Source organism: Cucumis melo, chromosome 5, assembly GCF_025177605.1.
Source record: "Cucumis melo cultivar AY chromosome 5, USDA_Cmelo_AY_1.0, whole genome shotgun sequence".
In the NCBI taxonomy this organism is placed as follows: domain Eukaryota; kingdom Viridiplantae; phylum Streptophyta; class Magnoliopsida; order Cucurbitales; family Cucurbitaceae; genus Cucumis; species Cucumis melo.
The window spans coordinates 14,586,648-14,614,636 of NC_066861.1; the positions used below are offsets into that span (position 1 = coordinate 14,586,648).

At 34.4% G+C, this 27,989-nt stretch overlaps 1 protein-coding gene across 1 annotated transcript; it reads right to left on the reverse strand.

The window, feature by feature from the left end:
- Positions 1-13,588: 13,588 nt before the first annotated feature.
- Positions 13,589-20,303, reverse strand: LOC103485798 (glutamine--fructose-6-phosphate aminotransferase [isomerizing] 1). The gene is made up of 11 exons (XM_008443498.3): positions 19,707-20,303; positions 18,991-19,163; positions 18,604-18,709; positions 17,774-17,919; positions 16,922-17,086; positions 16,132-16,492; positions 15,790-16,040; positions 15,595-15,709; positions 14,836-15,091; positions 14,590-14,758; positions 13,589-14,037 (listed from the first exon to the last, which is right to left on the reverse strand). Exons 1-11 carry the CDS (start codon positions 19,954-19,956, stop codon positions 13,954-13,956), a joined length of 2,076 nt encoding a protein of 691 aa, XP_008441720.1. The 5' UTR covers positions 19,957-20,303; the 3' UTR covers positions 13,589-13,953.
- Between the last annotated feature and the right edge of the window lie 7,686 nt (positions 20,304-27,989).

Below are 27,989 nucleotides of genomic sequence, written 5' to 3' on the forward strand. Positions count from 1 at the left end.
TAATTTGGTCACTTTGGTGACTAACAAATTATTTCTAATATATACATATCGAATAACATAATTCACAAGCGGTTTTAATTGCAAAATTTACAAAAATATTAATATTGCAAATAATTTTATCGAAACTCTCATTCAATCTAAATGACATAATTTAAAATCACTTGAATAAATGGATACTTTAAAACATAATATATGCATAACACATAAATTATAATTAATTCATAATCATCAATTTGAACGTAAATTAAATATATCATACTAAATATAGTAACTTTCGAAATATTTAAAATCTAAATTTTAATTCATAAATAGGTTTTATTTGTTTTAATTCATGATTACTATATATTAATTTAACTTATGATCTTTTAAAACAAAAGAAGAAACAAAAAATCACATTAATAAACGCAGTTGTGATAGGCAGTACAAGCACAAATAATTGATGATTATGATCCGCGGTGTAACGACCCAACTCTTTATACTAAGCCGAGGTCGTTACTAAAAAAAACAATGACAAGAGACACTTTTTGAAACGAGGGAAGAATAAATTTTCATTAAAAACGGAATATTAAAACACTTAAACATAAACGCGGAAGCAAAACTGAGTCCCCATATGGCATGTCACGGATCCTTCTCTGTCGCTCGCCAGCTTTCCTCTACCTTTACCTTCGCCTGAAATGTTAAACATAGAAAGAGTGAGTACAAACATATACTCAGTAAGGGACCTACTACTAGTCCCGCTAGGTGTCTGTTAACTTCCCATTAGAGTCCTGAAAATGGTACCCAATCTCTGGCACGTTCCCGAACACGTGCAACATGCGCTCCCGTAGGAACGAAAATCTGGTCTTCGGTGTCCCGGGGGAGCACCTAGGACATGCTGGTCTGTAGTGAACCCGGGGGTAACACTAAGACGATCGGGATGCGAGGACCCCGTCGAATCACTCGAATCATATCTATATACATGCTAGATTGGCGTCCCGTCGGACCACACAGTCCTAAATAGGTGGTGATCCCGAAGGACACCCATGCAGGTACGACTCTAATAGACAAAGTTAACAGAACACCCTATCCATAGTATGTACCATAACATCATAACATGGCATGAGTATTAATCTTAACGTCCTTAATCATGTGATTAATATATCATGCATTAACAATCATCAACATCAATCTACCAGTCATTAACATAACATCAGTCATCATCATCAATCATCAACATAATAATCTCAGTCATCATCATCAACATCAATACAATGACAGTCATTATCAGTAGCATCAAGTTATGCATTTTAGCTACCATCAATGCATAATCATAATTACATGCGGTCTCTTAAATTCAGTTCGAAGGTCTAGTAGGAGAATCTCTTACCTGGAGATTTTAGCCAAACAAAGGTACTCCCTAGTTGACAGTAAAATTCTCCAATTAACTTGATCCTAATCATAAAAGGAACACTTAGTATCTTAATTAATGAAATCAGCAATTGACTAACATCAAAAAATCCTCCCAAATTAATTAACTTTCTAAAAAAGGGGTTGAAACGAATTCAACCTTGATTGGTCAAATCCAAAATTTAAATCTTAAAAAGTTTAGCCAATTGAACCTTTAAAGAAACCTCAAATAGATCCAAAATTAAATTAATAAAACATTAATTTAATTTCATTTGCTTACCAAGGTTACTCAAATGGAGGTTGAAAAATTCTTTTATCCTTGATGAAAAAAATCATCACTTTAAATCCTCAAGCTTCCAAAGAGACCAATCTTAACTTCAACAGGCGGCGGCGACAACAGAGGGTTATCTTAGAGAAAAAGATAAAGAACCTTTTTCTTTTTCCTTTATTTCCATCTTAAGCATTCCAATGCTATTTATAGACTCAAATAATAACAATAATTATTATTATTATTTCCTTTTCCTTTTCCTTTTAGGATATATATATATATATAATACCAAAAAAAATATACATATATCTTTATTCCCATTATCTTTCCTAAATAAATGTCTTAATCTTAGGCATTTATAACCATTAGTAATAATAATAATACTTCTTTATTATTATTATTTTTCTCTCACCAAAATCTACAATAAATATATATTTATTTAAATCATTATTCTCTTATAAATATATATCTTTTTCGTCCAATCAAATCAACCATCATGGATTATCTTCTTTTCCAAACAAATATAATTATATTCCATCATATAATTAACTTCACTTTTCCAAATAATTAATTAAATATATATATATATATATCCATATATATATATACTCAATTAAATCCAATTCCACCAAAACCAACTTTTCCCTCCAAAATCTCAAATTAACTTAAGTCCTCAATTCTTTTAATCAATCAAATCTTTTCCAATAAATCACTTATAACTTCCAACATGCATTATCTTAACCCAACCATAACAACTTTACTCCAGAATCAATATTTATCTTTCGCAGAATAATTAATTATCATCCACAATAATTAATTATTATTTACCTTTCTTCCAAAATGATTAATTATCTTCCACAATAATTAATTATTATTTACCTTTCTTCCAAAATAATTAATTATCTTCCACAATAATTAATTATTATTTATCTTTCTCCAAAATAATTATTAATTATCTTCGACAATAATTAATTATTATTTATCTTTCTCCAAAATAATTATCCTTCTACAAATAATTATATTTTCCCAAAATATAATTATTTTACTTTTTCTCCCTTACCAAATATCTTTTCTCCAAAATACAATTACCTTTTCCTTAAATAATTATATTTTAACAAATATAATTATCTTTTCCTTTAACATAATAATTATATATATATATAACTTTCAACATGAATTATCTTAACCCAACCATAGCAACTCCACTCCATAATCAAGAAGATTTATCTTTCTACAGAATAATTAATTATTTTCCACAATAATTAATTATTATTTATCTTCCTCCAAAATAATTAATTATCTTCTACAATAATTAATTATTATTTATCTTTCTCCAAAATAATTAATTATCTTCCACAATAATTAATTATTATTTATCTTCTCCAAAGTAATTAATTATCCTTTTACAAATAATTATATTTTCCCAAAATATAATTATTTTACTTTTTCTCCTTTAATAAATATCCTTTCTCCAAAATACAACTATCTTTTCCTTAAATAATTATATTTCAACAAATATAATTATCTTTTCCTTTAACATAATAATTATATATATATATATTTCCACGTATACATATAATTATCAAATCTCCAACAAACTTTCCACCCTACGGTTTAATTAAATAACGTCCATAATTATTTAATTAAATTCAACTTCAACAACACTAAAAATCCACAACTTTACTTAATCCTCTTAACCTACCATTTAATAAAAACTCAACAAACACCACGTGTCAAAACCTCTAATTAATTAAATATTCATCCAAGAAATATTTGATTAATTTTAATTCCCACATAAATCAAATAATTCTCATTAAATGGATTCAAAATAACGCCCAAAAATTAAATCTAATTAAACAAAATTAAGATAATTAACTCCAAAATTATCTAAATTTTTGGGGCGTTACACGCTGTGGTGGGTTAAATTTCTTTCCATTCTTTCGACAATCATAAATAAACTCAACTCAAATTGATGATTAAAACTTCTCATAGAAACATTATCAATTTTATTGAAATTTCAATTATCAATGAAATCTTAACGAGGTTGGGAACCTCTTTAAATTTAAGAAAAACATATTGTGGAAACATTTTATAAAATATTAATCATTCATGTAAAATCACAAGTTCTCAATCAAGGCTCTGATACCACATGTAAACTTTAGTTTCATGATTATACAATAAAACTCTAACATTGTATATAATAATAAGTATCAAGATCTTTGAACGAGATGAATTTACAAATTAAATTTAGTTAAAGAACAACACACATGGATCCATAAATAATCTTCTTAAGAAATTGTGTTTCTCTCACTTGGCCTTCTTTTAAACTTAATTAGATTTCTTGATGAGAAGAATAAACTACTTAATGAGGCAATAAGAGGACTAACCTCTAAGGTTCTATTTATAGACATCACCTATCATGGTGTTTAATTAGAGCATTATCTTTTAACCTAATAGGCCTAATAAAATAATAGGTCCGAAAGAGATAAATTGAATATAATGCAATTGGGCCACATTAATAATATTATTATATTTAAAATAAATCTAACAAAGATAGGCAAAGGTGGGTTTGCCGACATCTCCACACGACCTTGAATAGTATATAGGGACATATAGGGATCAATGTTTGAGATACAATTTAAAAGGGTCTTTAGGTACCTTATCCCATTGCATAGGATACTCTCACTTGCATGTCTCCCTATACGAACACTGCATAAGATCACTCCGTAAACTAGTTAGGTTTCTATTTCATTAGGATGACCTAGGAATTGTCCTTTGATTTTGTACGAGTGAGAGTTGCCAGATTGCCAACTCCATATGCTTATCATTTTGGGGATAAGACCAAGAGAGAATTTACTCCCTTCCGACTTTAGGTTTAGTAGATGAGAGTTTCCTAAAATGGTATATCTTGGACTTGAACAAGGGTCCTACCCTTTCTATGGTACGAGATGAGTTTTTGTTTATAAGTTGGACCATAGACAGGTTGTCCATTAGAGAAGTATTGATATTTAAGGACTAGAAGTAACCCAAGGGTAAAACGATAATTTGACCCAACTGGTGTTACAAACACTTGTGAATGACTAACTTACTGTAATTTGTCTATATCCATAAACACAAAAATATATCTATAGTGAGAAGAGTTCAGCTATGAGTTTTTAGTGGAGTGTACATACAGTTAACGAATATTGTTTAATGTGGTTAATGACTTTAGCCAACTAATCTCATATCGTTTTAGTTTCTGATCTATAGTTCCATTAGTTCTCTTTCCTAGCTTGTAAAGGTAATGAGGTTAATATATATTGGTTGCAATTTGAAATGTTCAAATTTACTTTGAGAATTAATATAATGTATGATGATAAATTGTAATATAATGTTTATAAGTTAATTTAACTTTATTATATTGGATATGATTCCAAATTAATTTATGAGAGCATAAAATATTTGAATAGGTTCAAATATTAATTTAATGTGGATTAAATGCATATTAAAACTATAGGTTAAAATTTAATGTGTATATGATATACATTAAAACTATAGGTTATGAGAGCAATTTATACTTGAATATGATTCAATTTGGATTAAATTAAATATAAGATATTTAATTTAGCAATTAATTAATTTGAGCATTAATTAATCATTTAGTTTTATTTAATTTAATTAAATTTGATTTGATTATATTATTTAAATTAAAACTTAGGTAATGCGAGATATATTCATTTAAATATGATTTAAATAAAATATTAATTAAATACAATTTAATTAATTATTAATTTAATTAATTTAATTAATTAATTTAATTTATAGGTTATGTGAGAGATATTCATTTAAATATGATTTAAATGAAATATCGATTAAAATGATTTAATTAATTATTAATTAATTGATTAATTAAAAATTGAATTAATTTAATTTAAATTAATAAAATTAAATGAATAACACCCATATGTGGGGGTTATTTAGGAAACGTGGGATGGTTTCCCACGTATTCTATTTCTCTCATTAACTTCCCCTTCTTCCTGATCAAGAAAGAGGAAGTAGGTAACACCACGGAGAAATGAGCAATTTCTGGAAATAGTTCTATCTGTGTATTCTCTAAAAAAAAGAAAGCTCTCGTAAAAAATTCTTATTCCAACAGTTGGTTCCCACAAGTCATTCCTCTCATTCACTCGGAGAATAGAAAGATTTTCCAGTGGTGGTAATTTTGGCATTTTTTTATACAAAATCGACAACTAGAGTAAGTTCCAATCTCTCTGTATTCTATTTTTAATTAAAAAAACATGATTAATTAGATTATGTAATTTGCCAATGTATGGTATTTTTAATTTCTCAATTAAATTAAGTTTAGGGTTCGGTTCAATTCTTCTACTGCAAATGGCTCTTATCCCTTCAACTTCCACCTCACACTGACTTGAGAGGCATTAGTTTATTGTTGGACTATAAACTATCTGCTCATTAGAGAATCAATAGTACTTAAGGAGTTATATGTAACTACGACATAGGTAAAACAATAATTTGACTTAGATATAGTTATGAGTGATTTGTGAAGGGTCAACTCATTATCGATTGGTTATATCCATGTGCACAAAAATATATATATAGTGCAAAGAGTCCAACTATCACTTTTCGGCATAGTGATTAATAGTTAATGAAAATTGATTGATTGAATTAAAAGAATTTAATTAATTAACCTCCTATATATCATTAAAGCTTCTGATATATAAGTCTATTAGGTTCCCATATTAGCTCTCTACGATAACTATAAGGAATAGAATTTGAATAGTTCAAATTGCCAAGGGGAACTTTATGTTACTATGATATACAGAGTATCTTTATACACTAATGGATATAGTTAATAATAGATGCGATTCATAATTTAGATTATATTATTGGAGAGATATATTATATTTGAATCATGTTCGAATGTTAAACTTATATGAATTACATTCGTACGGAGTTGTGACATGTAGAGATTTATACGAATAGATTATTTTGTATTGAATGTGATTTAATTTAATAAAAATGATTAGTTAAAAAATAGTTGGGTAATTAATAATGGGAAGAAATGTGGAATTAATATATTATTAGGTTATTGCTATATATACATGATACATCCTTATAGCTCTTATTAGGGTTGAATGCATTCATAGCAAAAGGAATTATTGTGAGACAAAACATTCCTCTCTACTCTACCCTCTAGAATGTGTTTGTTCGTGATGGAGGAGAGGGCTACGTGAAGTTTGGAACCTATAAGGGTAAGTTTCATTTTTCTTCCTATTTCTTAACATTTGTATGGTGAATTGTATAACCTCCAGTTCATTTTCAATAAATCTTAATTATGATATTTTTTTTAATGAAAAATTTAATCTATTAGAATTTATATTAGCTTTGTCTTATAATGATAATCATTTAAATAGTGTATATATGAAATATGAAATATGAAAGTTGTTTTAAACAATAAAACTGTTGAAAATATTTACAATTTATATCAAAATTTTACTTTCTATTAGTGATAGGTTCAAGATATACACAGATAAATAAAAATTCCTTGCATGTATGATAAAATGAGGCTAAACTATTATAACATATAAAAACTTAAAACTAATTAAAAACATGCTAGAATGGTTCACGTTTTTTTTTATCTTCTATCTTGTCGCCGTTGTTTCCATTTTTGGATAGAAGATTATCAATAATAAAACTATTAGTGGCAAACGTTTATCATTAATAGATATAGTTATTGGTGATTACAAATAGACTCCGAGTATGACATTCCAAAATTTTAAAATTAATTAATTGAAGAATTACAATATCAAATCGCTCAAATTTTTATTAATTGAGGCAAACGTTCCTTCCAATTAATGCCTAATTCTAATATACAAACTTGATTTTTATTGCAACACAAACTTGATTTTAGTTTATCACATATATCAATGATTATATCAATGATAGATTTGTTAGTGAGTATAAGTTGGCTTGGTTCTTGGATTTTTGATGTTTATCGAATCTTTGAAATCCAAATTGATAGATATTTTTAGATTTAAAATATTTTTAAATTTGCTTCGCTTATTTATTTATTTATTTGGGTATGAATGTCAATTATATTAGAAATGAAAAAAGATTTAAAAGTTTGAATTGACTTGGTTACGGTATTAAAAGAAAATTGAAAATTTCTGATCAATATAATATATCTCATGATATTACTATTCAATTACTTATATAAATTAGCATGAGACCATATTAGAATTATAACTTGACCTCACCACCAAGTTTCAAGACCTAAGAATGGGAGAAAAGCGAGAAGGGATAAAAGAAGAAATAAAAAAACTAATCTCAAGAATACCTAATTGTGAGGGTTTAATTGAGAATGTAGAGGAAATATTTTATTGATACAAATATTCTGTGTGATATATTTACAAAAGAATAATCTAAGATAAATAGACAATCTATAAAACTAAATAAGGAAAGAGATATAATTATGCTTTAAATTGTATAATTTACATTAATATCCTCCCTCAAACTTAAGGTGGTAAAGTAGCTGTCAACTTGAGTTTGGTAAGTAACTGACTGAAGCGACTACGTGGTAAGGCTTTAGTGAAGATATCGGTTGGTTTGCTCAATAGTAGAAACAGCGTGTAAAAGGAGAGTGTTGCTCAAGAGATGAGGATAAACAAAGTGACGGTCGTTTTCGATGTGCTTCGTACGCTCATGAAAGACATCATTGTGAGCAATCTAAATGACACTACGATTGTCACGATGAAGGAGGGTGGGACCCTGTTGAAGGACACCCATATCAGTAAGGAGCCAATGAAGCCACAGAAGTTCAGCGGTACCATCAGCAAAAGCATGATATTCTGATTTGGTACTGAAATAAGAAACGACACTTTGTTTCTTACTGTGCCAAGCAATGAAAGAGTCTCCTAAATAGAAATAGTAACTTGTTGTAGATCATCGATCAATAGGACCCCCAGCCTAATCTGCATCAGAGTAGTCAGATAACACAAGAGACGATTGAAAAGAAAACTGAAGTCTATGTCACAAAGTTCCCTTGATATAACGAAGGATACGCAAAATAGTAGTAAAATGGATGGTTCGAGAAGCAGCCATAAACTGAATAACAATATGAACAACATATGCAATGTCTGGACGAGTCACTGTTAGATAGATGAGATTGCCAACAAGTTGTTGAAACAAACTCACATCTTCAAGTGGAACACCATAAAAAAGGATCAGGTGACATTGGGATCTAATGGCATCAAAGCCGTATTGGAGTCAATGATTCCTAAGCGAACCAAAAGATTAGAGGAATATTTTGCTTGAGACAACAAATACCCGTCCGAGCACCGAGAGACTTAAATACCAAGAAATTAGTTGAGAGATCCAAGATCTTTCATCTCAAAGTGTGGCCAAGATAATGTTCAAGATCTAATATGGCTTGTGGATCATTACCTGTAATAATCATATCATCAACATAGAGAAGAAGAAGAACAATACCATGAGGTGTCTGACGTGTGAAGAGCGCAGTATCATGAGAGCTAGAGGCAAAACCAAGTTGAATAATGGTAGAGCTAAACGTGGCAAACCAAGCTTGTGGAGCCTATTTCAGACTATATAAAGCTCGACGCAGAAGGAAAACCTTGTGGGGAGGAGGAGAAGTTCTAAGGGGTGGCTTCATATATACTTCTTCAAATAACATCCTATTGAGGAAAGCATTTTTGACATCCATCTGAAGAAAGGGCCACTACTTGGCAGTAGCGACAGCTAACAGACTTCGAACAGATGTCATGCGAGCTATGGAAGCAAATGTTTCTTCGTAGTCAATACCATATTCTTGGGAGTAACCTTTTGCAACAAGACGAGCTTTATAACGCTCAATAGTGCAATCAGAGTGAATCTTTATTTTATAAATCCACTGGCCTCTTGATAAGAGTTAGGTTCAACAAGGAAAACAATAGTGGAAAAACAGTGATAATCTTGGAGATGGATGGAAGGTTTCTTTACCCGAGTAAAATGATAAAGAGGGGTATTTGGAGTAGGCTCAGAATCATCATTGGAGACAGATGGCTGGTTCGGGTTCGCAAGAGCAAGTGAAGATTGAGCAAGCTTAGTATGAGGAGTGAACTAAAAAAGAGTTCAACAGATGTATTAGTGAAGAAAAGATGAGGACTTGATAAGGAGGTGTGGAATAGGACAAACAAGAAAACATAGTGTGCTCCCAAAAGGTGACATGGCGGGATATACAAAGTCTGTTAGAAAAAGGATCCCAACATCGAAAAACCTTTATGTTCTATGTCATAGCTAAAAAAGCAAGAGCAATGGGCATGTGGTTTAAGTTTAGTGTGTTCCTGAGAGTGAAGAAGAACAAAGCATGTACTACCAAAACTTTTAAGGTTAGAGTAGTTGGGAGGAGTACCATATAGTCTTTCGAATGATGAAATATTTTGAAGAACAGAGGAAGGAAGACGGTTGATGTTATAGATAGATGTAAGAGTAACCTTACCCCAAAAATTTTTAAGACAGGAGATGGAAAGAAGGAGGGCATGTACCGAGTCAAGAATGTGGCGATGTTTACGCTCAGCATGCCTACTTTCTTGAGAGGTGTGTGGACAAGAGCGCTGAACAAGAGTGCCCTGTTGGGAGAAAAAAGAAAGAATTGTGGAGTCTTTATAGTCCAAAGCATTATCAGTGTGAAGGATTTTGACAGGACAAAAGAATTGAGTGTGAATCATTTTAGCAAACTCAATATAAGTGCGAGATAATTTAGAGCGATGTTTAAGAAAATAAATCCATGTAAAAATCGAGAGTAATCATCGATGAATAGAACATAAAGTGATCACCATGAACAGTAGTAGTAGGGGCAGGACCCCAAATGTTAGAATGAATTAAATCAAATGGTTTATCATATATAAAAGTGGAGAGAGAAAAAGACAGAGCAGATTGTTTAGCAAGTTTGCATTTTAATCAATTAAAATGGAACAAACTTAGTAACATTATGCAAATTGTTAACGAAAATTAAATGACGAATTTTTTAAGAAGAAGCATGACCAAGACGAAGGTGCCACTGATATGTATCAGAGTCAGTGATAGGAGCAGACTTATGAAGGAGAAGGAAGCTGGAGGGATATTAGCTCAAACAATCTTCCCACTTTGCAACCTGTGCCAATTGTCTGTCTCGTCTGCTAATCCTGAACCTAACAACCATTGGGAGAAAAGGAAATAGTAAGCTAAGACTACACAATTGACTAACAAACACTAGATTAAAGGTTAAGTTTGAGATACAGTAAGTATGGGGAAGACTCAGACTAGAGGTATCAATGGTGGTGATATGACCTCAGATTTGTCGGAGATAAGAAAGACCCAGGTAAGATAAGTATGGTCATCTATAAAAGTGACAAACCACCATTTTTCAGATGAGGTTGTTATCTTGGATGGTCCCTAGACATCACTATGAATAAGAGTGAAAGGATAGGTTGGTTTGTATGGTTTTGATGGAAAAGAAACCCGATGTTGTTTGGCCCGAATGCATACATCACAAGATAAGGTAGACACGTCAATTTTAGAGAAGAGATGAGAAAATAAATATTTCATATATTGGAAATTAGGGTGGCCTAAACGAAAATGTCACAACATACAATCTTGCTCAGAAGTAATAAAATAAGAAGAAAAAAGACAAGTCCTAGAAGTGCTACCAGAAGAGGTATCATCATCAAGGAGGTAGAGTCCTCTACTATGTCGAGCAGTAACAATCATCTTCCCTGAGCTCAAGTCTTGAAAAAAGACAGAATTAGATAAGAATATTGCTTTGCAGTTTAACTCATGAGTAACCTTGCTTATAGAAAGCATATTATAAGACAGTCTGGGTACATGCAAAACAATATTTAAGAAGAGCCCTGCACATATAGAAATCTTCCCCTATCAAGCAATGGGGGTCAATGAGCCATCTGCAATTCTAATTGTTTCATTGGCAGCACAAGGGATATAAGACAAAATGTTCAGAGGACCCAGTCAAATGATCTGTAGCACCAGAATCCAAAATCTAAGGGTTCTTTCCATCAACACTAATAAGACTAAAGGACTGAGATATATCTGATTGGAAAATGGCACCTAGAGTAGCGGAACCGTGATCGATTTGGTTCCCTTGTGACTCAGATGGTTGAGAAGGTCCAGCAGACTCACTCACATATGCCCACCCTGTGTTATGTTTGTCGTTGGGAGAATGTTTCTTACCTCTTGAAGGACGACCATGTAACTTCAAACAATGTTCTTTGGTATGCCATTGTTTTTCACAATGCTCACAGACAAGAATTGGTTTTCCATCGTGCTTGTCATTGCCATTGGTAGAGGACCTCGCATTAAAGCAGCTGAGTCAATAGAGGGAGTTGTAGAGATATTCATAGCACTTGTGTGATCTTCCTCGAGGCGAATTTCAGAACAGACTTCCATCAGGGAGGGAATCGGTCTTTGGCCTAGTATATGCCCTCGAATTACATCAAACTTAGGATTAAGACCAGCAAGAAAGTCATAAATCCTATCAACCTCTTTAATTCTAGAATACTGTAAACCATCAGTAGGATCTCTCCAGACTAGTTCTTTGCATAGGTCCATCTTTTGTCAAATAAGAGAAAGTTTATTAAAAAAGGATATTACATCCATGGCTCCTTTCTTGCATTCATGAATCTGCTTCCTCAGCGTGTATAGACGAGAGGCATTTTGACGTTTAGAGTAAAGTGTCTAGGCGTGTTTCAAATATCTTTGGCAATTGCAGCAAACAGTAATGGCTTGCCAATCTGGGGTTCCATACTGTTGATCAATATGGATCGAAGAATAGAGTCTTCTGCCTTCCAGTGCCGTTCTTGTGGGTCATCCGGTGGAGGGCGAGGTATTTTCCCTGTCAGAAAGCCAAATTTTTTTCGTCCTTCAAGTACCATCTTCACTTACTAGGACCATGAAAAATAGTTATTGTCATTCAACTTATCCCCTAAAAAGTGATATGTAGTAGACTGAGCCACTGTATTGTCACATAAGAAGAGGATAAAGTAGGAAATGAGGTTACCGGATTCTCAAAATACATCGATACAGAAGTATTGGATGTCGTCCCTAAGGTAGCCTCAAGTGCTGCAATCTGTTGTCGAAGCCCTTCCAGTCGTTGTTAAGCTATTCTCGATGAAACTTGCACGTTAGGGTTGGAATGTGCCGAAGATTCACCAACCTCAAATGTTGAGTGAATTTTAGTATGATTAACATCGGGATGATGGCTTAGGTCAGTGGGTGGTATACAAATTTGACAACAGAAGTTGTAGTTGTCGGTCGGATTTAGGTGGCAGTACACAAATCGAGGCGTGGGGAGCAATATGGGCCACGGATGAAGAAAAGGGTTGCACGAATGGGTTGGTCGACGCTATCTGTGGAGGAAGGATCGATGCGTGTATCTCCACGGCAACCGTGCATGTTGGCAATGCGGACAACTGTAGATTTGACAGGAATGAATTGTTCGACGTTTTCTGAAGGCGGCAGAACCATTCATCCATGGCAACACTCATCCGAACATTAACGACAACACTAAAACTGTTAGCTGTCTCCTCTGTTTTATTTCCATCATTGGTTGTGTTTTCTTGGGTTTCTAGGGTGCATTCAATGTCCTTCTCTGATACCATATTGAAAGTAAGATAAAAAGCACACCGATTTACGTGAAAACTCGAGAACCGAGAGAAAAACTATGATATTTTGTTTTTATTATTTTCTTGTAATTACAAAGGTACAATCGAGGAACTTAAATAGAATACAAAAGGTAAAGAAAAAAGGAAAAGAAATATTTATGGCAAGTCTTCCATAAATACAAAAATCTAACAATACCAATAATTAATCGACGTAGCTGCCATCACTCATTTATATGCTTTGATTGTTCTGCCCTTTTATAATATTCCATCTAAACTTCAAGAGTTGAGATTGAGATGAGGTTCTGCCCCTTTATTATATTCCATCTAAACTTGAAGAGTTGAGATTAAGATGAGGTATTCACAACAGTTGAAGATAAGTCAAATAAAAAGGAAGCATAGATAACATATCATAATTATCGTAACCCAACACATTATCTTCCAAATGAATAGAATTGTGAAAGCCCAGCAGCAACTATTATCTGCTAATGTACAAAGGACAAGGCTCCCAACCCTAGTTAAAATCAAATCATCAGAAGATCAGAAGTCGCAATCTACAAGAAGATCCCGAGTGTAGCGCAAAGAAGTCGAATCCTCATGAGGTGTTAAGAGTGAAAGAAGAAGAAAGATATTGTCAATGGTGGCAGTTCACTACTCAGTTGTCACACTCTTGGCAAGATTCCTAGGCTGATCACAATTGTAACCCCTAAGAACAGTGAGATGATATGCCAATAACTGCACCAACCACAATAGGCAATGTCATAATTCAACACAAATATACTGCCACATAAATTCATGGATAACTTGGAAAAAGTATTCAAATTCTCAATGCACACTCGCTGACAGACAACTAAAAGATCGAAGGATTTTAAAGAATTGGGTCGAAAATCAGAAGCCAACCATCCACATTTTAACTTTTAAGGGCCTACCAGTACTTAATTTTATTAGTATAATTATAAATGAACTATTGTGCTTTACAATGTTACACTATGGTATTTAAGTTATGTTTTGTAACTTTATCTATGAATTTCAATGCAATGTCTGGTCTCTAACTTGTAATAAGAGTCTAATGAGTACTTCAACTTCTAATTGTAAAAAATACCTTGTGAACTTGGGCCCCCTATTAGTCATCACACTGAAAGTTTAAGGACCAAATTAAACAAAACACTTTATCCTTATACTTTAACCATCAACCTTCTACTCATATTTAATTAGTATAAATGAACTATTCTGCTTGTTTTGACGTTTCAGGTCAATCAATTACCCAACAAAACTCAGTATTAATACCTGTAATGGAATAATATTAATGACGGGTTGAAGGCAATCCTCAACTTGGGGAACTTCTATTACTCTACAGGAATCTCCGGGGCACACGCTTTGAGCGTCCCCTTTGGAACACATGACTATGAGGCGACCTTTGCGAGCATGAAGTTGTTGGATGACAGACTGCTGCTTGCTGTTAACAGATTGATTACTCAGCAACTGAAGGTTTTAGAAAATTTATACAATTCTACACCAGCAAAAAAAGTAAACCTGAAGCAAGCATCACGTGTAGCAATAACAACGATCGGGAGATTTTCGTCGACCAATGCTAAAGGACCGTGTTTCATTTCCCCGGCAAGCAATCCTTCACTGTGCATTAGTGCCACTTCCTTTACTTTCAAAGCACCTTCAAGCGCTGTAGCATAGTTGTATCCTCTCCCAAAGACAAGAAGTGACTGCTCAGCAATCAATAGTTCGGCAAGATCCTTCATTTCCCGATCAAGTTTCAGCACTTCCCTCACTTTGTCTGCAATTAGTAATGTCAAAGTAACTAAGTTACGAAGCCCTTTTGCAAGCTCATAAAAAAGTGCTGAAGAAAATTTAGAAAAATGTGGTTCATTTTGTTTAGGACCTTGAATTTTCAAACTTGTTTTGTTTTAGTTTCTAAATTTTAGAGGTTTGTTTAGTCCGTCAAGTTAAGACATTCTACTTTGTACCTAACTTTATGTCAAATATATATTTTAGTCATACAAGTGATTTTTCATTAGTCATGTGATACTTGACCATATATGACTTCAAAAAACTTACCATGTAAACGTCAATTAATCAAGTAAATCAATATAAATGTGCCTGTGTCAGGTGTTTCTGAAAGATCAAAATGATAGTTTATGCAAGTTCAAGTACCAAGACAAAACATTTAAAAGTTCAGAGACAAACAAAATAAACATGGAAGCTTACAGTCCAAAACAGGATTTAAACCAAACATATAATAAATGAGAAGGAATATAAATGAAGTAAAACAAGACTTACTTGGCAATTCAAATAAGCCATCTATTATAGCCTCTCTTCTTCTTTGATGGGAGATTGAATCACCACCAACTGCAAGAGCCATCATGGCCATCACAACTATTTGGCTTGTGTATGCCTGTAAATTTTCTAAGTTATAATAAGATCCATCAATATCAAATTGGATAAAAAATAAAAGTTTGGTGAATCCATTCTCACTTTTGTACTTGCAACACCAATCTCAGCACCCGCATTTATATGAATTCCACAATGTGTATTCCTAGCTATTGCACTACCAACTGTATTTGTTATGCCTACACACAATGCTCCGTTTTCTAAAGCATATTCCAAGGCATGCAAAGTATCTGCAGTTTCACCAGATTGACTGACAAAAACTGCCGTATCTTCTCTATATATTGGCCCTTGGCGATCCAAGAGATCACTAGCAATTTCCATTGTAACAGGAACACCTACATTAGACAAGGAAAAAGAAATGCAGAAAGTTCAGTAACCACCAATTTTCACAATTGGAAGATATACTTATAATCTAACAGTCAGTACCGGATAGTTCTTCAAGGATAGGCCTGGCAGCTAAAGCAGCATTATAGCTTGTACCACAACCAACAAAAACAATACGCCTACTTCGCCTTATTGTTTTAAGGCGATCTTTTAGTCCACCCAAGAGAACAGTTTTCTCTTTGGAAGAAGCTCGACGTATTAGCCTACCCCTCATTGTAGTCGTTAAAGATTCAGGCTGTTCGTGAATTTCTTTCTGCATGTAGTGCTCATAATTTCCCTTATTTATTTGCTCAACCTCCATTTCTAGGACAGATAGTGCACGTTGCACTGATGCAGGTCTAGAAAGAGCTCCACCACTTTTCCCCTTTTCCTTGTCAAACTTCAATATAGATATAGCTCCATCCTAAAGCAAACAACATAAAAGCCCCTTGTTTATAGCATCCGAAACTAACAATTTCTTTGTAATTTGAACCAACAATTTATCATTGCAATTTGCTTTTCTTATAGAGCTTCGGATGAGGAATTCTATGTCAATAATGCCTCAAAGTTAAAAATATTGATAAACAACTCTATGAGTTGCTCCATATTTTGGTGTGATAAGTTGGAGAAACAAAAGATTGAACCTCCATACTTTTTTCTCAACAAGAATGAGGCACACACCAACCTCCTCGTCATTCCAAAGCAGCATGTGAAGTTATAGAAAAGTAAATGCTCATAATCAATAAAGAAAAATGGCAAGTTCAAAAGAATATGTTGACAACCCAGCAATTTATGGTTGCAACACAGAAAGAATCAAGGCTGAAAAAGAGAAAAGAGATGAAAGAAAATAAACCTTGATATGAACAACTTCACCATCCTCTATCACCAAAGCTTTCTTTGTATGTTCAACTACTGCATTAGCATCGCTGGATAAGAAAAGTTCTTTTGGGTGCCCATTTTTGGAAAGAAACTTGTCATCATTGAATGCTGATCCATTGCAGGTATTTTCAGCTAAATCCTAACATAGGAATTAAAGTAAAAATAAAAAAGGGGGAAGAGAGAAGTTAGACATAAGTACGGTGACATTTACAAATGAAGAGTATATAATTCAAAGTTAAAGTTGAATAATGTATTGTTAAAAGCTACAATACAGAAGTTTTAATGAATATCACCAGAACATAATTTGAACTTCAATGGAGCCTCTTGCTAGATAGATATAACATTAAGAACAAAGGAGAAAATCACAACATCAAATGTGGTTACTGGAATTCAAACATGAATGATGTCTACATCGAAAGTATCATTCCCAAGGGACCAATCCTCAACAAAACTTATAACTATTTTGTTGATGAACAAGAATACCATATATACCATAACAATTATCACAACTTAAACGATATCCTCAAAATTTTCACAAAACCTAATGTCAAAGAGCTATCCTACAAAAATCAATGTCAAATGCTGAAATGATGGATAATAATCACAAAAATCAGAATAACAACAGGAAATCTTTTTACGTTTATGAAACCCTCGCAATAGTATTCAAATACTTCTATTAACTTCAAACAAAATGGGAAAGAAGAGAAAGTAAAGATGTAAAAGACAAACTACCCCAATTTTTCTTTTTTTCTTTGAAAAAAGACTGGCCAAGTTGAGGAGCCTACAGTCGTTAATCTTTTACTATTATTCTTAAGTCTTAACTTACTTTAACTCCGAGGATCAATGGACTACCACGTTTGCAAGCAATCAATTCATTTGGGTAATGTCTGCTTTTGAAAATCAGAGCATAAGCTCCTTCCAGATGCCTCATAACTTCAAGCACAACTTGATTAAATGTGACAGCCTGACCACCTGTAAAACAAGATCATATTCGCATGAGCCATAATCAACTGAAATTTGATTTTCTGATAAACACTAAAAAAATTATTCAAATGAGCATATTCATAACTTAAACTCATGACAAGTGGTATTCTATTACGAAAAACATAAGCAGATAAATACTAATTGCTTGTCAAAGAAGCTAAACAGCTGTTAGGAATTGCACTCCAAAGTTTTTATGAAAAACACTGCAAAGATCCTGCAGAATTGTTTTCTAACAAATACTAATTACAAAAAAATGTTATAGAAACTGAGGAAACCAGACACCCATGGTAAATGGTAATAAGATAACCAAAAGCTTGCTCATAATAATATTTTAACAAGATATTTTACGTCAAATTAGGTTCATCTATTCAGTTTGTCACATTATGTGAACAGAAATTTGTTCGATCTTCACAACAATATAGTAGTTATTGCTTTTAAATTTAGGGCATCAATAAATAACATATCCTGGTACTTGCAGAATAAATGCATATTCATACATTTTGGAAGAACTGTGAAAGTATGTCACCTTGTATTTTGGTAAGGCAGTTATAAATAGATGTATATATGTATATATGTATGTATATATAGGAAACACACAGAAGTACAGCTATTGTTTCACCGGGTCTTGTTATTCAACATTTGGTTGTATTCTTTAACATAAGTTTTTTATACCTTCAGTTGCATTGTCAAAAACAAATTTTGCCAGCTTGGGAATTACTTCCGTGTCAGTATCAGATTCAAAAACAAAACCATGTCGGACAAGAGTTTCCTTTAAGACCTGAAGAGAAGAGTTTTAGTGAAGGTCAGACATCAGGGAAGAGAAAATGAAATATTGGAGCAAATAGAATTATAAAAGTAAAATATAAATTGGAGAGTCATGAATGGTAGCAGAATAAAAAATATAGAATTGAAATCCAGCAACCAGTTCAACATGTGTTTAGCTCAACAACTAAAGCATCTAACAATTTACTTGAGGCTAGAAGTTCAATTCTCCGCTTGTGACATTAGTTGTATAAGAAAATATAAACAGATAAAAGTAATGGAAATCTCTCAACAAACCTCATAATTAGTAATAATTCCATTGTGAACAACCAAAAATTCATTGTCAGGACCAGAGGTTTGAGGATGACTATTCCTTGGAGCTGGCTCTCCATGAGTTGCCCAACGGGTATGTGCAATACCAGCATGTACAGAGAAATGCTCATCCAAATTCAAATTGATTGATTCAACATCTGAAAATTTTACATTGCCACAGTTAGCTATGTCTAAAATTGCCCAAGACCAAGGAGTTATTAACTTCAAACAAATGAAGGAAACAAGTATTAGCAATAAACAATCACAAAAGGAACAGGAGAGAGAAAGAAGTAAAAGCATAAACAGTTACTTTGCTCTGTCAATGTCCTTGTTTCTTAGGAAAACAGAGTCTCAAAAACAAACCAGAAGTGTGTGAGGTGAGATCAGGAAAAAGAATTATTGCACCACACAAGCTTCATTCATGTCTTGTCATAATAGTAACATTCATGTATGAATTAAATGAAGTATATGCCAAGGCAGTATTACAAAATTAACCCTGTGAGATCATGCTGTCATTAAAAGCATGATCCAACTCAATTAAGAACATTAACTCAGAAATAACTACTAATCCATAGTTAACAAGTAATTAGACATTACGTAGTTACAACATGAACTAAACAGGGTGAATGAAGGTCACAAATAAAAAAAAATAAAAAAAACCCAATAATTAAAGAACAGAGAGAGAAAGAAAAAGGAAATACCCCGGTGAACAGATTTGACGAGAGAATCGATATTGCCAGCCTGGCGAAAGACGAGAGGAAGTGGAGGGAGGGAATGGCCATTGGTGAGATCTGAATTGGATTGAGAGTAAGAAGGGGAAGAATCAACGGAGATCCCAGCGGAGTCGTAGCCTCTGTACTCCAAACGGCGGAGGCCATTGAACAAGACCTGGAGAATGAAGCGCCTATCTCTGTCGACATTGTAATTCAAGTACGCGAAAATCCCACACATTGTGATGTTGGAATGGGTAATTCGAGAATGAGATCCAAGGGGTGATAGGTATGGAGTTGAAGAAAGTGAATTTTATGGGGGAAGAAGGAGATGGAGATAGCTGGCGCTATTGGGTATTGGGTATTGGGTATTGGGTATTGGGTATTGGGTATGGCGTTGAAGATTTGACTTGGTAATGCTAAATTAGGTGTTGCTGGAAATGAAGAGGGAGTTTAATTTTCAAACACTTTGATGGAAACTAAACTCCCATTGCATTCCTTTTGAATCTTCCATTCATTTGTTTCTCTTTTGGTCACCATCATACCATTTCCTTATTTTCCCAATTTGCCCTTTTCATTCCTCTTTTTCTCTCTCAATGGGTGTTTGTTGAAATAAAACAAACAACCAATTTTTCTTCTATTTCTCTTATCACTTCCTTTTGCCTTTACGATATCAATTTTCTTTTTCTTTTAATATATAGTAGAATAAAATCACATGGGACATACTCTGAATTCTTTCTTATAATAATTTAATTTTTTTTAATAAATATAATCAATAATTGCTTGACATGTAAACAACAGTTGTTTTGAAGTATATATATATATATAGTTGGTTTAAGCTAACTATATGAATTGTTTAATATCTTATAATTAATTATAAATCTGAAATAATATTAGAGGGGTAAATTTTCTTAAAATAAAAGGAAACATATTTGTTTTTTAATGGTAAACTTATAATTAATAAGAAATTTGGAATAATTGATAAAAAAAAAAAAAAAAGACGTTTAAAGTAAACAAAGAAATAAAGTAATATAAGAATAGAAACATGGATAAAATTTGAAAGATTACAGCCTAGTTCACAATCTATATTTCTCATACTCCTAATTTTGAGATATATTTCACTTTTAGATAAAATAAATACTCATTCTCTCACTTGATAAAGTTTCTAAATTTTTATTATTTAATTATATTAAAAATTCAGCCGAGAGCGTTATTAATATTATTAAGTTAATGCATGTGGTCTCCTTTGATGAATCTCGACAATTTCATCAATCTGGGCCCTTTGCAAATGAAGAATCTCAAGCGAGATTGATGAAACTGCCCCAAGGTTCGTTGAATGAGTCTCAAGATTTGTTGCATTATACATGTATAGTCTGGGGTAATCTCGAGACGATTTCCTCCAAGATTGGTTTGAGATACATCACAGAATGCATATTAAACCCTTATCTCATGGTATTCTGGTGTAATGTTGTCCGAGTTCAATTGGTTATTCATGTTGCCTGAACCGAGATTACTCTGAGTTTTAGGACATGTTACTAATTTTGTTTTGTTACGTGTGTTTTCTGTTTTGCAAATGCCTCTTGTCACCAAAATCAAACATAAAAAATAAGTTAACACCTAGACATATATATAAATATGTTTAGGAAAACCCTCTTCGGTCATTTCTTGGACGTTATGTTGGTGTTTAATGGACCTTTTTGCCATTACATCTTGTTGGGAGAGGTCGAAGATGAGCGAGACGACCTAATTAGTTTTAGATTACTTAGTCAGAAGGTCTACTTTGGGCGGAAGGATTTTGATATTATCATAGGGTTGAGGTTTAGGTCGAGACGTCCCATTCAATTTGAACAGGAGAAAGCCCTTAGATTGGGACGGTTGTGCTTGGGTGATAAGACAAATATGAATGGGTTTGAGTTGGACAAAGAGTACCCAACCCTAAATTTTGAGAGTGACGAGGATGAGATGAAGATGTCGCTATTTTATTCATCAAGCTAGCGATGATTGGGAGAGAGAGGAGGCAGCACATGAAATGGACCATGTTAGGCCTCATAGACAATTTTGAGGACTTCATCAACTACGCCTGTGCTACTTCCGTAATTTTCATTATAAAATTGACTCAAAGATATGTCATGATGCGTTCTAATTGTGCACCTTAAGTAGGTGTCTAGGTTGGGACTATGTAATAAAAGGTACATGTCCTACCTATACATTGCTAACTTATACTTTGCATAAGTATTGTCATAGAAGTTATCCTTGCAAATTAGCAAAAAGAAATAATCGCAAAGAATGCAAGAATGAAAGCAAGAGACAAGGAAAGGTATAACACATAAAAGGAAAGAAATTTGTACTTAGATAAATAATCAATTCAAGAAAGAGTATATATATAATTACAAAAGAGCATAAATTAAATAAGGCCAAATAAATAAATAAATAATACAAAAGGTGAGAAAACACCCCCAAATTTAATCTTCTTCGCAGGTCTTGGGGCAATTAGGGGTCCGTTTGGTAACGTTCTCGTTCCCTGTTTTCTGTTTTTGTTTTTCATTTTTTTAAGAAACGGAGGTGTTTGGTAACATTCCTTGTTTCTCGTTCTAAAAAAACTAGAAATGTCTCCCATTTTATATGGAATTATTGGGAAAAAAAATAGTTTCTTTCGTTCCGTTTCTCAATTATTTCTATTGGTTTTCTTTTTCTTTTTTCTCAACTTTTTTCTATTTGTTTTTTATTGGTTTCTTTTTTCTTTTTCTCAATTATTTTTATTTGTTGCCTTTTCCTTTTTCTCAATTATCTTATCTGCACTGTCTGTTGGGACGCATAAACGCCTCTCAAACATAAGTCCATCATTAGAGAATATGGAAAACTCATCATCTTGCCCTGCTTTTGCTAGGCGGCGCTTCTCAACCAAATATGGATCGTTTAGTTGAGCAGCAACAATCCTCTGTCTCAAAGTTGGCTGCACTGACAACTGACCAACTGTGAGGTAACTTCCCCTATTGAAACTACAATCTCAGCCCTCTCAAAGTCTCTAAGCAAAGGGGTTTGCTCAGTAATAAGTGCTGCTGAATGTGACACCTTCCTACTAAACACATCACCTACCACATTCACCTTACCTGGGTGATACAGAATCTCGCAGTCATAGTCCTTTACTAACTCAAGTCATCTCCTCTGTCTCATGTTCAACTCCTTTTGGGTGAAGAAGTATTTCAGGCTCTTGTGGTTAGTAAAAATTTGTATACTCTCTTCATACAAGTAGTGTCTCCATATCTTCAGTGCAAAAACCACTACCAACTCTAAGTCATGGGTAGGGTAGTTCTGCTCATGACTCTTCAACTGACGAGAGGCATAAACAACCACCTTACTTTGTTGCATCAAAACACAACCCAGTCCTTTCTTAGAGGCATCACTGTAAATCACAAAACTTTCAGATCCATCTGGCACTGTAAGGACTAGTGCATTCACAAGCTTCTGCTTAAGCTCTGAAAACTGCTCTCATATGCTAGGCTCCAAACAAAAGGAGTCCCCCTTACTTGTCAACTGAGTCAAAGGACTGGCTATACGAGAGATATCTTCCATGAACCTTCTGTAATAACCTGCTAAACCAAGAAAACTACGAACTTCACTGACTATAAAAGGTCGAGGTCAACTGGTAGCATCTTCAATCTTCTCTGGGTCTAGAGAACTCCTTCACTAGACACTACATGGCCAAGAAAAGATACCTTCTTCAACCAGAACTCACACTTGGAAAACTTAACATATAGCTTATTGGCTCGAAGAGTCTCCAAAACCTTATGCAAATGTTCCTCATGCTAAGCCTCTGTCTTGGAGTAAACCAAGATGTTATCAATGAAAACTATAACAAAAGTGTCTAAGAAATCCTTAAACACTTTGTTCATCAAATCCATAAATACAGTAGAAGCATTGGTCAAGTCAAAGGACATTACAATGAACTTGTAATGTCCATATCTAGAACGAAAAGCAGTCTTAGGAATATCACTGTCTCTAATCGTCAGTTGGCGATAGCCTGAACATAAATCAATCTTAGAGAAAACAGTGGCTCCTTGTAGCTGATCAAACAAGTCATCAATTCTAGGTAATGGATAGCGGTTCTTGACTATCACCTTATTCAGCTTTTTGTAATCGATGCAAAGGCGCATCGATCCATCCTTCTTCTTTACAAACAATACTGGTGCTCCCCAAGGTGACATACTAGGTCAAATAAAATCCTTGTTTTAGAAACTATTGCAATTGGACCTTTAGCTCAGTTAGGGCCATTCTACAGGGAGCTCTGGATATAGGAACAGTGTCTGGCTCTAGCTCAATAGTGAAATCGATCTCCTTGGGAGGTGGAAGTTCTGAAAGCTCATTAGAGAAAACGTCGGAATATTCTCTCACCACCAGTTCAGATGACAATGAAACTTCAGACTCTCTGGTGTCTACTATGCTAGCCAAGATACTCAAAGTACCTTGGTTGAGTAGCTTACTAGCTTTCATAGCTGAGATAACTTTGGGTAGGACCATAGTCTCTGCCCCTTAAACTTGGAACTAGCCGCTGAATGAGGGTTAAAAACTACCTCCTTGCAGGAACAGTCTATACTTGCATGGTTGGCAGATGGTCAATCCATACCTAGAATTGCATCAAAATCTCGCATGTCTAAAACTAGCAAGGTTACATCTAACACATGGTTTGCTATCTCTACTTGACATGCTTTTATCTTTTCTTTGAACAACATAACTTCTCTCGATGGAGTAGAAACAGATAGTATACTACTCAATGGTTCTACCTTTAAACACATATGTTGTACAAATATTGAGGATATGAAAGAATGAGATGATTTAAAGTCAAACAACACAAATGCGAAGTGCCCCAAGATTGAGAACGTACTTGTCACCACAGTACCAGCTTGCTCAGCCTCCTGACGAGTAGTGACAAAAAAATTTTCCCTGTTGGGAAATAGGAATCTGGTTCGAGGTAGTCTCCAATAGTTTCTGAGAACAAAAGTCAGCTATATGCCCTAGTTGCTTGCACTTGTAACAAACCCTACTTCCTGCTAAGCAACGTCCTCCATAAGATCTCCCACAGCTACAACAAGCAGGTAGCTCTCTTAAAGTCTTTCATGCTGCAGCAAGCTCCTGACGATGCAGCTAAAAAACACCACCTGAACTCAGATTCCTCTATAGTGCTATCGTAGGCTACAACTCAGCCTTCCTCTTTCGACCTAGGGTTGACCCTCTTCCTGCAACTTTGGACGGATTAGCTCTCTCGTGCAGACTCATATCCACTATCAAGTACAGCGCATCAGCATAGGTGGTCGGCCTGAAGGCTTGAACAAAGCTCTGGAGATCTAGTCGGAGACCGTTAACAAACTTGTCGATCCTAGCAGCCTCATTCCTTACTACATCAGAGGTAAAACGGGACAACATATGAAACTCTACATCATACTGCTCCACAGACATATCGCCTTGCTCTAGGTTTAGAAACTCTTACTGCTTAACATACCTCAGGCTAGCAGAGAAGAATTTTTCATAGAAACTCTCCTTGAACTGCTTCTAGATTATCTGGTTTAGATTACCACTCAACATTCTCTCTGCAGTCTCCCATCAGGCGGTGCCTCTATCTGTCAAAAAGAATACTGCACACTGAACTTTCTGGTCGTTAGGGCACTTCATGTACCTGAAGATGGTCTCTACAAAAGTCAACCACATCTGGGCCCTGGTGGAATCATCCATGGACCTGTCAAACGTCTTGGGGTTGTACTTTCTGAAGTCTCTCATATGCTTAGCCTCTGCTGACAGTTGGTTTGGCACGATCTAGGGTTCCACTAGGGTCTGAGCAAGGGCCGGTGGGGTCTGTTGGACAGCATGCAACAGTGCCAATGCATCTCTCAGTATATCTTGGCATCTCTTCTCCATTGTAGTGAGGTCTGCTTGAGTGACAGCTGCAGTAGGGTTGGCAGTGTGTATAGCAAGTTGCTCTCCAGGTTGGGTATGTCCAACTCCTCTGCCTCCCTTATCACCTCTACGTGCACCTCTGTGTGGCGGTATTTTTCTTAAATTCCACCAGCAGAAGTTTTCACAATGCAATCATAACATTCATACACTATCTAGTTTAATTCATGCAAGGTTATATTCATAACATCATCATAAATCATAAATCATAAAACATACATGGCGAGTGACGCAGGACCGTGTTAGCCATAGGGTAAAAACAAAAAAAATAACAAAGACTTACATCGTAAATCAATCTGCAAAACCTAAAACTTAAGCTCTTATATCAACTGTAACGACCCAAGTCTTTATACTAAGCTGAGATCATTACTACCTCAAAAATGATAAAACTTTCTTTCTCCAAAAGAAAAAAAAAAGAAAAAGAAAATAAAAAACTCCTTAATTTAAAATCTCAAATATTCATTAAAATCACAAATAAGCTACAGTAAGTAGAAATAAATCTAAAAGTAAGTTCCTAGCTCGGGCTCTGTCTAGTTTTAAAAGAGTAAAATAAATAAAAGTGCATAAATCAAAATCTAATAACATAAGGTGGAAGCAAAAGTGTTCCTAGCACGCCACGGTCACTTCTTGTCATTCGCTAGCTTTCCTTTGCCCTTACCTCTACCTCTGCCTGAAAAATTAAACATAAAAGAGTGAGTATAAAAATATACTCAATAAGGGACCTACTACTAGTCCTGCTAGGTGTCTATTAACTTCCTATTAGAGTCCTGTAAAGTGGTACCCCTAAACTGACACGTTCCTGAACATGTGCAATTTGTAATTCCGTAGGAACACTTAGGACAAAATTGGTCTTCGATGAACATAAGAAACACCTAGGACAAATTGGTCTTTAGTGAACCTTGAAAGGAACACTAAGACAATCGGGCTGTGAGTGACCCCGTCAAGTCACACGTAACATATCATCTCAAACTAGACTGATGATTCCGTCGAACTATACAATCATAAAAGGTGGTGATCCCAAGGAACACCCATGTAGGTATGACTCTAATAGATAAGCTAACATTACGACCTATCCATGACATGTAGCATAATATAATGTCATAATCATGGCATGAATATTACCCATAGCTTTCTTAATCATGAGATTATAATTCATGCATAACATCAACATCAACAATCATCATCAACATAACTCAGTCAGCACTAACAGTCATCATAAGCATAAACTAGTCATGACTACAAATCATCATAAATCATAAACACATCATGCATATTAGCTACATTAATGCATAATGGAAAAAGTTACATGCAAGCTCATACTTCGATTCGAAAGTCTAGTAGGAGAATCTCTTACTTGGAGATTAGCTTAATCCACAAAAATACAATCTTGACAGCAAATTCAAGCTTCCCAAAAAAATTCTAAACAGTAAGGATAAAATACCAAGATGAATAACTAAATTAATAGTTGCTTAAGGATCAAAAAATTTAATTAATTCAACTTACCCAAAGTTGAGGTTGAATCCAACTTACCCTTAGTTGGGAAAAATTCCACAGTGCAAACTTCCAATTGATTTAACCAGTCCTTCAAGAAAAATAATTCAATTTAATTCAAAATTTAATTATTTCGAGTCCAACCAAATCTTTCTTGGGCATTAACCAAACCCAAATCCAACTTACCAAAATAGGTAAAAAAGGGCAAAAATTAAGACTAGCGGCTCAAAAATGGTTTGGCTAAGGAGGAACCATCTAGGCGGCTTGGCTTGGAAAACAGGGCGACTCGTGGCTCACGGCTGGAGGAGGCAGGCATGCACAAGGGAGGCTCGATGCGACTCAGATCCATCGAACACACACGTATAATTTGCGGCTAGCGAAGGTCAGCGACTTAGGTTAAGGGTGAACCCAACTCGGAGTATTGTGCGCACGATCGACTCTTCATACGCTGGTTGACGGTAGCTGCTGATCGATGCACGAGGCAATCGACGTGGAGGCTTGCGACAATCGACGACGCTCGTGGTGGTTTGTGAACGATGGAGTAGCGACGGAAGAAAACGACTCGTTGAAGGCGCAACGACGCTTAGGGTTTAGGGTGGTTTTAGGGTTTTTCCAACTCGTTGATGGAGACGGAGACGGACAATTGATGAAGCTTGGGATGAACGACAATGCTCGGATCGGGTAGGCTTGCGCGGCGGTCGTCGATCAGAGATGGGTGGCGATGGACTTGGGTGGTTTTAAGGTTCTTAGGGTTTGCTTGAGGAATGGGATGATAAATAGTAAAAGCACTCAGTATGAGGCCTATTTAAACAAAATAATTATAATAATAATAAAATT